General features: G+C 41.8%; 2 protein-coding genes across 2 annotated transcripts; both read left to right on the top strand.

Annotated features, from left to right (window-relative positions):
• Positions 1-201: 201 nt before the first annotated feature.
• On the top strand, positions 202-4582 carry LOC133931842 (5-hydroxytryptamine receptor 3A-like). The gene is made up of 10 exons (XM_062378786.1): positions 202-241; positions 931-1091; positions 1226-1270; positions 1545-1654; positions 1992-2161; positions 2311-2471; positions 2854-3064; positions 3279-3422; positions 3623-3702; positions 4219-4582. The coding sequence occupies exons 1-10, from the start codon at positions 202-204 to the stop codon at positions 4438-4440; spliced, it is 1344 nt and encodes a 447-aa protein (XP_062234770.1). The 3' UTR covers positions 4441-4582.
• A 376-nt stretch (positions 4583-4958) lies between these two features.
• Positions 4959-12447, top strand: LOC133931841 (5-hydroxytryptamine receptor 3A-like). The gene is made up of 12 exons (XM_062378785.1): positions 4959-5001; positions 5948-6001; positions 7076-7236; positions 7751-7795; positions 7899-8008; positions 8533-8702; positions 9242-9399; positions 10817-11027; positions 11111-11278; positions 11337-11363; positions 11552-11592; positions 11699-12447. The coding sequence occupies exons 1-12, from the start codon at positions 4959-4961 to the stop codon at positions 11927-11929; spliced, it is 1419 nt and encodes a 472-aa protein (XP_062234769.1). The 3' UTR covers positions 11930-12447.
• Positions 12448-13107: the final 660 nt, after the last annotated feature.

Below are 13107 nucleotides of genomic sequence, written 5' to 3'. Positions count from 1 at the left end.
CTGCCTTCAAAATCAAATGTATGTTCACCCCCCCTCTGCTCCTCTGTGAGCCAATCACAGCGTCCGTCCGTGGCGTCCAAAAGAGGGAGGGGTTTCTTCTAAGGAGGTCGTTCATCGTGTCCAGCGGAGACACAGTGGGTCTGGTCTCACAGCAGGGACACACACACACAGACAAACACGCACACACACAAAGCTGTAGATATGGTGCCTGTTGTTTTCTTCGTCTTCATCTTCCTCACAGGTAAGATCTTGTGTTTTATGAGGATGTTTGAATCTGGAAAAAATGTTAAATTATTATATTTCAGGTTGAACTGTACTTGAACTCCCACTGTGAAACATTTATAATAAATATCAAATAACCTAAATACACGTTATACTGTAGTTTGAAGCAGAAATGTGTTAATTCATGTACTTGTACATGTGTGTCTTCTTAACAACTGCATCTATTGATCATGGAAAAAACGTGTGTTTATTGTCTGTAATGATTCTAATTGTTTCCAATAGATATTAATCTGAACACATTTTGACCGTCAAGTCACTTTGGCTTCACTTTTTGTCGTTCATGTTAATTTCCAGTCTATGGATCTGGAAATTCAAGTTCTTTCTATTAGAGACAGTCAAATATATCTGGATCTTAAAGTTGTAATTCAACTGTACAGTAATGAAAACTTGAAATGTCAATATAGCAGTTTACAGCTACATCAAAATGTGTTATAAACCTTTTCTTAATGATTATACATGAATGTTTAATACAGGGACTTGAAGTAAAGTGTTACCAATGAGAGAATATAAAGAAAAACCCTCGAGAAACCAAAATGCAAAGAACCAAAGGCTGCTCAATTATGAAATCCACACATGGAAATGTCGTCTAAACGTCGAGCTGCACGATGACAATTTGATGCATTGATATTTCTCTGTGTTGGACTGCAGGTGGGACGTCCTCGGAGAAAGTGTGCAATTACCACGAGGTCCTGGAGTATCTGAACCTGACCACGGACAACAGTCTGTATAAACTGACCCGACCCGTTCTGGACCACACGCACCCCACCACTATTCACCTGGAAATCCTCCTCTACGCCATCCTGGCTGTGGTACGTCCATCAGGCAGCTCTAACGCTGAACTCTGCCAGGCTGTGGATCAGTACTGACGAGTCTGTGTGTGTGTGTGTGTGTGTGTGTGTGTGTGTGTGTCTGTGTGTGTGTGTGTGTGTGTGTTCATTCACAGATCGAGAAAACGCAAACTTTCATTCCTTTTATCTGGGCAGCGATGGTGAGTTGACTGAGTGAAACCATGGACTGGTAATTTAAATGGATGACATGATGGTTCACAAGAAGTGAAGCCAAAACATATTGATCGCCCCCTGGTGGGTGGCAGCAGTACAGCATCTTTATTAACTGTGTATGAGTGAAACTTTCCAGTTTTTTATTTGGATTATTTAGATGCAAAGCGTAATTTTGCATTAGCAGACGTTCATGTTCTAGTCCGTGCGTTATTCTGTATTTAATGCGACTTTAAACGTGAGCTCACTTCTAATTTACCGCAGCAGTGGAACAATGAATTCATTTCATGGGACCCTGCTCAGTTCTGTGGAATAACTGGGATTTCAGTCCCTAAAGACATGCTGTGGAGACCAGACTTGTTCATCTATGAGATGTGAGCGCACACACGCACGCACGCACACCCACACACACACACACACACACAAACACACACAGATTGTTAGCTAAAGATGGTGTTTGCTAGAGGATGGACTAATGGTTTATTATTATTCTTTGTTAAACATGAAGCTCTTAAACATTGTGTAAGTTAATATCTCTATATCTACACCCTGTGTTGGTTCAGGTGATCTGCACGAGTTCTCACTCTGATTAACAAATACACAACGGGCTTCACACTATTGTTTGGATGAGCAGTGAGAAAACATGATCCTGTTGATTCAGTGTTTGGTTTAATGCTACACAAAAGATTTGTGTGTGCGTTCTACCCTCAGGATACAGAAAGACGACTCCAATCAGAACCCTTACCTGTATGTAGACCACAAGGGGATGGTCACGTATGAAGAGGACGTCAACGTGGTCAGCACCTGCAGAATGGACGTGCACAAGTTCCCCTTCGACACACAGAGCTGCAACATCTCCATCGGCTCTGCAATAAACTGCAGTGAGGGAGAGGGTTATTCAGTACCACTGATGTATAAACTGTAACTTTAGCTGTTTCCTTAAGTTTCTATTTTATGTTTGAAAGCTAATTAATGATGAGTAGCTAAAATCTCAAATCTGAGCAGCTAAAATCTCCTCTTCTCTCCAAAGTCGGGGAGATCCGTCTCGCTCCTTCCTCCAACTCGTCTCGGGCCACTCAGTTTTCCCGCGAGGTGTTGAAGTCTCAGGGCGAGTGGGAGTTCCTCCATCTGTCCGTCAGCAACAACATCCTCACCTTCGAGAACCGTTCGTTCGAGCAGCTGGTATACACTGTACGCACAGCACACTGTACACACACTGTACGCACACTGTACACACACTGTACGCACACTGTACGAACACAAACAGTCAGGTGACGAAGCACAGGACCAGCCTGAGCAGAGTCCGAGCGAATCACCATCTTTGACACAGTGAATAAATCAATATCGTTTTAGGCGCATGTGAGTCCAGAGGTTTGGATAATCTCTATCGAAAAACTGAAATATTCCTTATTTCATGATTTTACATAATAAGTTGTCTCATGGTATTATGGTTTAAATGAATGTAAAATAAAACGTGATGATTAAAGTTATAATCTATGCATAACTCAAATATCCAGAAATGTGTGTATCCACTCGATGGATCTCATCTGACCCGTGACCCTGTTTTTACTAGTTCACCATTAAGCGGCGGCCCCTCCTCCACGTCATCAACTTCCTGTTGCCCATCCTCTTCTTCTTGAGTCTGGACCTCGCCTCCTTCTTCATCTCGGACCACAGAGGAGAGAAGCTGGGATTCAAGGTCACTGTGCTGCTCGCCATCTCCGTCCTGCTGCTCATCCTGAACGACATCCTGCCCTCCATGTCCAACGAGACTCCCCTCATAGGTACAACTGGACTCCAGCTTCAAGAACCAGTGCAGCCAAGTTATAGAGATGATCACTGAAAACCCAAATAAATAAAAGAACTCTACATTTCTAGATCTAACCACGTTTAAAGAATCTAAATGTTTTCTTTCTGGTTGGAGTCCAACCTCAAACTCTATTATGGTTCTCACAGCCCTGAAGGAAACAGAGTGATTGTCTCTTTTCCTCCTTCCAGCGACCTACTGCATCGTGATCTTTGCTCTGATGCTGCTCAGTCTGCTGGAAACCATCTTGATTAAATATCTGATGGAAATCGACTCCCAACAGAGCCTGAAGACCGACCAGGAGGACAAAAAGGAAAAAGTCAAAAGTGACAACGGTAAAACAGGCGAGACCCACACATCTGTGACAGGAGCAGATTCCACACAAGCTTAGGATCCACAAACTTAACTTTCCAAATCAGCTACTTCATTTCAACTCTGATTGACAGATTCTTGCTGTCTGTGCCTTGATTCTTTCATATTTAGTCACAAATATAAAAAATGTGTATGAATCGTTGTGATTATTTTGTGTTTTCAGAGAAGAGAAGTCGGATCTTCTGTTCATGTGTCTTCAAAGCGTCAGAGAAAGAGACTGAGATGCTGCCGGTGGTGGAGGAGGTACATACCTTCAGATTCAGGCTTAACACGCAACAGATTCAAATCTGGAGGATTCAGTCATATGCATTATGTTAAAGTTTTTACTATTCTTCACTCTCTGTAATGCTTTTTTCTATTAAGTTTTTCTGATATTAGGAGTAAAAAAATATCAGATTTTCTGATATATATATATATATATATATATATAATATTGAAAAATATTTGACAGTTTAATGATAAATTATTATTATAATTATCACTAATTATCACAAATAACTATAAATATAAACACAGAAGATACTTTCATCAGGCGACAGTTAACGTCGGTCAGGTTCTACTTATATGTAACCACAGAAAGTTTGAGGTCATGCAAAACTATGAAAGACAAAATAATAATGCCAAAATATAGGAAACGTGTCGGTGGATGTGAGTTATTAACATGTGTCTGTGGTTGTGTGATATTAACATGTGTGTGTGGTTGTGAGTTATTAACATGTGTCTGTGGATGCGTGTTATTAACATGTGTCTGTGGTGCAGGGCAGCATATGTGTGCAGTCGAGGGAGTCTCGTGTTCTGCTCTTGATTCTGGACGAGCTGCAGGAGCTGAAGAAAACCATGAGTCTGCACCTCAGCCCCAGGGAGGAGGCGGGGGGGAGGGTGTTCCTCTGGGCCACAAGAATCAACAGAGGGTTCTTCGTTTTCTACGTCACCACCGTGTTACTGTTTCTGTCCCTGCTCTTCTATAAGTGGAGGAGCTAGAAACGTTCACTCCCTCCCTGTGGTGCCTCAGTTTCTGTATTGTGTGTATTTCATGTGTTTGGATGTTGTTGTGAATTCAGCTGAGATCATCTGTCATTTAATCTTTCTGTTTAAAGATGTGTAATTAATAATCCATGTTGGTTCAAGGCCAAAAATGTAATATTGAAGAAAATAAACTTTAATGAATTAGAAGAAATTCCCTGTGGTCTGTTCACAAGAGAGAGACGGACGGACACGCCTCCGGCCCCTGGCTGTCACTGCAGGAGACAGTTACCCAGGATGCACCTTGATGTGGTCACGCCCACCATAGAAAAGACTTGAGCTGAGTCTAATTTAATCAGGATGATCATTTTCAACAGATAAAGGAGGAAAACCTTCTTCTTCCTGTTCACATCCTTCACTTGTTCCACGTGGTTGAAACGGACTCGCTGACCTCGCTGTCTCTTCAGTCTTCTTCCCCTCCGCAGCTCATCGTTCAGTCTAAACCAATCACGTCCACGTTTAACCGCGTTGTCACCATGACCCTAACAAGGTTAGAACGTCAACCCAAAGACAAGCTGGGTAAAATTGTTTTGTTGCCTGAAGTTAATCAAACTTCAGGGTTTCCTACACGTCCACTTCTATCGTTCTGAATCGTCGACATAAAAACTTAATTGGATTCAATGAGTCAAATTCCACTCTCACCCCGACAGCTCACTCTGACAGGTTCCCCCTGCCGCCACCAGGGGGTGGGCTCAACTTTGAGATGATGGACTTCATGTTCTGGTTTTATTCTCAGAATGAAAAGTCAAAGTTAATGATTATGTGACTATAAAGATTCTGAAGAGTAAAATAAAGATGGATTTAGTCTCCTGGTGGAAAGTTTGGATCGACCTGAACTGGATTAGCCTCAACACAGTGCACTGATATGATGCTGATGCCAAGTGTGACATGAACACATCGGAACATATTAGTTAACCGTCTCAAAATGTAATATTTAAGCAATCAATTTGGAAAAGTAAAAACTTTATATATTCCTCTGAAACCAGCAGAAAGTTTGTACAATCTAGTAAAGCACAGATACTGATAATGTTTTCCTTGGTAAGTGAGTGAATGAAATGAAAACACAAATGAACAGTCATCCGGTTCCAATGGAGAATAATTCATCAGCAGAACACAAATTAATAGAGCAGAATATATTTGAATTGAATATCCGGTGTTGTTGACACTGCTCACATTTGAGTTTTTCATCCAAACCGGTGGGATTTGAGTGAAAATGTTTGCTGGCTGCAGCTTCTTTAACTCGCCTCCTGTTCTCGCTCTAACAAACCCACAAAGAGCGGCTTTGGGAATGAGCGCTATCTCCAGATGGCTATTAGACTAATGACATTTGAGGAGAAAAAAGAGGAAGACAGAAAACATAAAGGTTTGGTAATTCATTTTGTCCGGCCCTCTCATTGCCCACGGCTCTCAGATTCCAAGACAATAGTTTGAGGGCACACATTCGCTGAACAGTCGTCCGACACAGGTGGATCGGTCATGATGCTCTTCGGTTCTCTTCTCCTGCTCGTCTTCCTCACGGGTAAGAACACGACACCTGCAGATTCACTTATTTATCTGTTCAAACTGCTGTGGGAGCAGTGGTTCTCAACTGGTCTGGCTTCGGGACCCACCACCCCCCCTTAATGACAAGCCGCGACCCAAATCTAGGAATATTTGCAACTTCTCAAATGTATTTAATGAAAAGATGGTTTAGTTTGAACCTGAGATACAGAATATCACATTATACCAACACCAAAAAAATTGTTAAACCATAACGACCAGCAGGGGGCGATGCAAGAGAGGGAAATATTCCCTTTTATACTCAGGCTCAACAGCGCTTTCATGCACAAACATGAAGGAAATGAGGCTTTAAAAGACTCAAATTGTAAGAAATAACATTTAACGTCTTTTTAAAATAATATATACCTGTTTTAAAACCTGTGTTATTTAAGATGCATTTATTCGTCCCAAACACATGCACAGACATGCAAAGGCACACTCATGCATGTAAGAAAATGTAATCTCTGCTATTGACTCATCTGGTGCAGGACACACAGAGCAGTGAGCGACCATGTACGGCACCCGGGGAGCAGATGTCGGGGGAGTAAGGTGCCTTGCTCAGGGGCACTAGACTAGAGAGACTCTTTTGGACAGATCAATCTAGGTTCGTCTTTGGTTGTCTCCCTGTGGAGTCGAACCAGAGTCGAACCAGAGCCCTTCTCTGCCCATAGTCCAAGTTTCTGCCACTAGACCACCGCCTCTCCGGTTATGTGGTGTCTGTAACAAATTCCGGAGAAATGCACTTATATACATATTATAGACATATTACCTCAGCTGATCTCAGAGAGCCATCCTCGTCTGAACTCAACAATCCTCTCATTAAGGCTCTTTGTGTGACCACAGACACTGGATGTTACTCCACACATTTGTGAGCTGTGGTTTTAATGGTCAGATAATTTGACAGGCGGCGGATTCCCACCAACACAATTGATTGTCTAATGTCCTTTCTCCTAAACCATTTCTCCTCAACTTGAACTTCTGATTTACCAGAAAAAAAGGATGCAAACACGTGAGTGAGCATCTCGACGGTTTCTCCTTTTCCTGTGCTCTTCAGACGACGTGCGCCCGGAGGAGAACTGCAGTTACCAGGACGTGTTGAACTACCTGAACATGAGCAGCACCAACGAGCGCTTCTCCATGAGCCGGCCTGTGAAAAACTACAGACACACCACCCCGGTGTACCTGGAGGTCGTGCTCTACGCCATTCTAGATGTGGTGAGCTGTTAAAGAGTTTACACTGTTTTACAGGGAGAAACACGATTGTCACAATAAAGCATTTGTTTGACATTAATTAGATTCTGCAATTACATGTGGGTTTTGAGCTGTAAACTAGATTATATGTCCTTTTTTTTAAAGAAACACAATAATCCCATTCATTACAAATCAACATTTATGGGTTGAACTTTGAGTATTTCTAAGTGTCTGGGATGATGCTCATATATTTATACATGGAAAATACTGCAAGAATAAGTAATAAACCTGAAAATACGTTTTCATTCGATGAATTTAATTTTATGATCAGAAATCAGTCAAGGCCATCTTGTGAATTTTTAAAAGCTTCTACGTGTCTTAAGAAGTCGTTTTTAAAAAGTAATTTGTTCAATCAAAGGTTTCAGTGAAATAAACTTTAATAACTGCAATAAACCAAAAACATTCGTTGAAAAATTCAACTGTCTTTTTGTCAAAGGAACCAATTTACAACAATATTTACATATAATTCTGTTTGTAGGTTGAGAAAGAGCAGAAGTTCATCCCTTACGTTTGGACTGTCATGGTGAGTTCTGCAGTTTATAAAATAAATAATTCTGTTCCTTGTTTCACGCTGTAACTTGTTTGTTTTCATATTTTTGTTCCTGTCTTGTATTATTTTCTCGTAGCGCTGGCACAACGAATACATATCCTGGGATCCGAATCAGTTTTGTGGAATTGACAATGTTTCACTGCCCACTGAACTTTTGTGGAAGCCAGATCTAACTATTGTAGAAATGTGAGTAGCACACACACACACTCACACGCAGACACACAAAGGCAGACACTCACACATGCACAGAAATGCACACAGACAAGGATGCGTTCAGTGCATATATTGATTTTTATCAATTACATAGAAGATGGAGTCATAATGGTCACAATGTAAAAGCAAAATTAAGAAAATGAACACCAGTATCCTATTTTCCAATTTGTTGATTTGACAGTAATGTGGACAGAACATCCGAACATTAGGTCTTTGCTCGCAAACGACATCACACACAACAGCTGAAGCATTTGGAAACACAACACTTATTCGTCTGAGTGGAAATGCTAGAAATAAACGCAATAATTAGAATTATCGCAAATGTGTTTTTATGACAAAGATGTCACAGCAAGTTCTCAAGTTATCTTGCACGTACTATTCCTTATTTCTGTGCACTGAGGTTTACTGAACGTGTAAAGGAGTTGTAATGATATTGGTGCATGTGTAGTTTTTGAAGCAGCTGTGATGTTCACGAGTCTCCACATGTGTCCAAGCAGGACCGAGAAGGACAAAGCTCCTCCCAGTCCGTATCTCACCATCAACGCTGAAGGTGACGTGGAGGTTCAGAACGTCCAGATGTTAGTTAGCACCTGCAGGATGCAAATCTACAAGTTCCCCTTCGACATCCAGACCTGCAACCTCACCTTCCAGTCGGTCATACACGCCGGTGAGAGCAGCCACAAACCAATCCATCCACCCATCCATCCATCCATCCATCCGTCTGCCCATCTGTCCATCTGTCCGTCCATCTGTTCATCCATCCATTCATGCACCCAATCCCTTGGTCAGTCCATTCTTCCATCCAACCCCCCTTCATCCATCCATTCAAGTGTCTGAATTTCCCACGGGATTAATAAAGTATCCATCTATCTATCCATCTATCTATCTATCTAATCAATACATTTATTCTTCCATCCGTCCACCCATTCATTTAACCACATCCTCTGCTAAATGGTAAATGATTTGTCTTTAAATTGTGCTTTTCTGGTCTTTATGACCACTCACGAGGACGCCCGCTCTACCCCCTGAGCCACAGCCATTAGTCCATCCTTTCATCCATCCATCCATCCATCCATCCATCCATCCATCCACCCGTCCATCCATCCATCCATCCATCCATCCATCCATCCATCCATCCATCCATCCATCCAATCCATCTGTCCCTTTTGCTCCTCAAACAAACAGTTATGTCCTCTGTCTCCTCAGCTAAGGACATTCGGCTGCGAGCCAGTGACAACTCCTCAGAGGCCACTGAAGAGTCTCGGGAGGCGATGCTGACGCAGTACGAATGGTTGTTTATCAACATGACGGTCACACCCAGAAACTCCACAGATCCCCTCATCCAAGATGTCCTTGTTTACACTGTGGGTATAATGACTCTGTTAAAGAACAGTTTGTGGTAGGGGAGAGCGGGGTAATGTGAGACACACCCTGTACACATTTGTGGCCATGTGACTATTATGTTTTCAAGCCCCTCCCATACTCCCTTGCCGTGAAGGAGAAGTTGGTGCTGGTGCTGTGGAAAGTATGTTTTTTTCACAAAAATGTTTTTTTTGCATGTAAAAGTAAATTCTTTTGCTACGAACTTAATCAACTGTTGTGACAAAACAAATTGAATCAGGTAGAAAAACTTATATCATACATGTTATTTGTAATGTCATAAACATTGTAGAAAAGCCATCATGCCAAGAAACTACACCAGGAAGACAACCTGGGGCCAAACACCCCTCACAGAGATGGAGAGTGTAGCCGCTGAGGTCATGAAAGGAAAGAAGTCCTTTAGAAAAGCTGGAAGGGATAGAAATATTGATAAGACAACCCTCAAAAGATTCATGAAGAAAAAAGAGAAAGGGAAAATAAAGTCAGTAGCCTGGGGTGCAGTAGCTGAGGTAAAGAGAATATTCACAGATGAGATGGAGGAGGAGCCAAACACTTGAAACAACTAGCTGACCAGTTCCATGGCCTTGCTCTAGTTAAGTGTCGTGAACTGGCATTTGAATACGCAGAGAAAAACAATATCCCTGTCCCTGCCAATTGGTCAGAGCAACAATGTGCTGGTAAGCTAGGTTGTGCAAGAGATCACATGAATCATAATTATCATAAATGTGCTTAATTGACCAATCCCCATGATTCTGTAACTAGTCCGATATTAGTGGTTGTCAATCTAGCTGTCAGGATTTTAACTATTACAACTATTTTAACTATGTGTTGTTATGGTAGTTTTAAAGTGGAAAAAGTAAGTGGACCACTTTACCCCCTTGATTTCTCTTGTCTGTCTCACTTTACCCTGTAGCTGGGTAAAAGTGAGACACAAGACCACTTTTTAAAAAACAATCATATTTTCACTGCCCTTTGTCCTGAAGACATCCTGATCATTTCCATTGCTAGAAAACATCCTGAATTAATGGGAAATGGTTAATTTGACTGATATATCATTTTAGCTCGACTAGAAGGGAGCAAATGTAAAAAAAAAATCACATTACCCCGCTCTCCCCTAGTTGCACTTTAGCAATTTCAGTTTAAAAGACTCAAAACATTTGGTAACATTTTGAAGAATTGTTGCATTTCCTTTCTTTTACTTCTTTCTTGGATCTGAGATATAATAATCCACCAACGCGTGCCCTTTCATTGCTCTCTACGACATATAACAGATTCTACCTTGAGTAAACTTTTGACTTATTTTCCACTGTATTATGTGGATTGTAATGATTTTTAACTCTGTCGTCATGAGCCGTTGTTGAAGTTACATCAACCACCTGAAGCTTGAACCTCACTTAACAGATCAAAATGAAGAGGAGGTCAGCCCTCTATATCATCAACTTCATCCTCCCCATCCTCTTCTTCCTCTCTCTGGACTTGGCTTCCTTCCTGATGTCAGACACTAGCGGCGAGAAGCTGGGCTTCAAGGTCACCGTGCTTCTCGCCGTCACCGTGCTCCAACTCATTCTCAATGACATCCTGCCTTCGTCGTCAGACAGGATCCCGCTCATAGGTAAAGAAGCTCAGAGTTTTTCCTTCACTGAACTGAACACATTGTCTTAGCGTGTCATTAATGACGCAGCGTTCTCTTCTCAGCAGTTTACTGCATCGGGATCTTTACTCTGATGATGCTCAGCCTCCTGGAGACGATTGTGCTGATGTATCTGATTGAGAAAGACTCGGCGCCACAAGACAACGAGAAAAACAGAAGTCTGAAGAACAAGTTCAACCAGGGCAAAGACAATTTAAACAACTCTCTTGAAGGTGAAACCAGAGGTAAGTGTCACCAGCTGTTCTTCAACTCAAAATATACCCTGATAAGGTCTTTGTTACCAAATCTTATTTTGGTGTAAAAGAGGTATCAGACTAATGTTGGCTGGAAGGACATTACAATATAAGCAATGAGGCAGTGTGATCCAGAACAATATAAACTATCTTTATGTTATCTACTGTTTTTGTTATTGAACATACTTGTTAATTATATTGTCTTTTCAGAAATGCACTCATGGACTCAGGGCTTGAGTATCTGTGATGTAGCTGGTGAAGCTCCTTCTGAGCTGCTGTCTATGGCCAACAAGGTTGGAAGTGACTTAGAATCAGATTGCACTTTAATGCTCATGACAATGGACACAAAATGCTGGATGACAAATACACAATCAACCGTCTACTGAACGTCTCTTGCAGCGTCAGAGCAGAAAGCTGGTGGAGGACGAACGGGTCCTGGAGACGGTGTCAGGCGAGCTGAGGGAGATGGAGAAAACTCTGAGTCTGATCCTCAGCAGCCGGAGAGACGAGTTCAAATCCTTCTACTGGAGCAGAATGGCCAAAAGAGTCAACAAAGTCTTCTTCATTTTCTACGTCATATCGATCACTGTGTTTTTATTTTGGATCTTTTTAATGTGGAAATCCGAGTGATTATCGCAAACTGCAGCCTCAGAGCATATAAGCATATAATATAATTCAATTTCCTTAAAAATATGGTAGGCAATTGTTTCCAGAGCTGCTTTCAGACTGAACTGCATTTTCCACAATGGTATCTGATGCTCTGCAGGCTCCGCCCCCTCGCCTTGAAGTTCCAGACATTGTCCCACTGTTTCTTCAAATGTGAAAGGCGATCTGGAAAATGTCTGCACCCAGTGCTCGTCACATTTTCCAGAAATCACGTCTGAAAACGGCTCAGGAAACAGCACAGCTTTAAACTCTGAGTCTTACATCTCACCTCCGACTACACTACAGCTCTTCTATCTGTAATTCTATACACACTGAGAAACAGCCAGAGATCAGCCGCCTGATGCAGATTTTATAATGCAGATCTGCAGAGGAAATGTGCATCAGCGGTTCGTCATCACACTATAACTATAACCTAATAACCTATACTGTCAAATTGTAAAGTCGTATATTTATTTGACTGTGAATAAAGATGTACCACTTGGCTCCACTACCTCCTGTTGTACAGAAATAAAGCTGAAATATCTCTGGTACATCGGAGCGGCCATCTTGTTCTTTTGACGTCACTCTGCACAAAGGAGTTGAGTCGTTTCACACACACACACATTAATAGGGAACAATTTGGACTTGTTGTCCGACGCTCACATTTAAAAGAGCATTAGTGGATTGTTGAAATAAAACCCGCAGGCCAACGCCCAGCAGTGTGTAATGGTCACTCAGTGACCACAACCACTGGAAATTAGAACAGACACTTGTGAGCACCATCTGATGACACACACACACACACACACATGGTTGTCAGCTATCTTACTGAGGACACTCATTGGCATAATGCATTCCCTAACCCTAACCCTTACACTAAACCTAACCATCCAAAATAAACACCTAACCCTAACCCTTAACCTAACCGTAACGTCTAAAAATTTCCCTGCGATACTTAGAGCTGCAACCTCTCCTTCAAGTCCATCATTCATCCTGGTGAGCCACACACACACACACACACACACACACACACACACACACGCAAGTACACACACACGCACACACTGATACAATCTGTGTCGGGCTATAACAAAGTACATTTGTGTGGGTACAGTGAACGATTGTAAGACATGTAAGACAGATGAAAACTGCAAATGAAAGCA

Source organism: Platichthys flesus, chromosome 20, assembly GCF_949316205.1.
Source record: "Platichthys flesus chromosome 20, fPlaFle2.1, whole genome shotgun sequence".
Taxonomy (NCBI): domain Eukaryota; kingdom Metazoa; phylum Chordata; class Actinopteri; order Pleuronectiformes; family Pleuronectidae; genus Platichthys; species Platichthys flesus.
The sequence above is the reverse complement of the archived record's forward strand: the minus strand, read 5'-3'. Positions and strand labels throughout refer to the sequence as shown.

Excerpts from the sequence above, each read along its gene's own strand:
- LOC133931842 (XM_062378786.1), top strand. The coding sequence starts at position 202 with ATGGTGCCTGTTGTTTTCTTCGTCTTCATCTTCCTCACAG. Across the intron at positions 1,655-1,991 it reads GACTTGTTCATCTATGAGAT|GATACAGAAAGACGACTCCA; the intron begins GTGAGCGCACAC and ends TTCTACCCTCAG. Across the intron at positions 2,162-2,310 it reads CGGCTCTGCAATAAACTGCA|TCGGGGAGATCCGTCTCGCT; the intron begins GTGAGGGAGAGG and ends TTCTCTCCAAAG.
- LOC133931841 (XM_062378785.1), top strand. The coding sequence starts at position 4,959 with ATGACCCTAACAAGGTTAGAACGTCAACCCAAAGACAAGCTGG. Across the intron at positions 5,002-5,947 it reads TCAACCCAAAGACAAGCTGG|GTGGATCGGTCATGATGCTC; the intron begins GTAAAATTGTTT and ends CGTCCGACACAG. Across the intron at positions 11,593-11,698 it reads TGCTGTCTATGGCCAACAAG|CGTCAGAGCAGAAAGCTGGT; the intron begins GTTGGAAGTGAC and ends CGTCTCTTGCAG.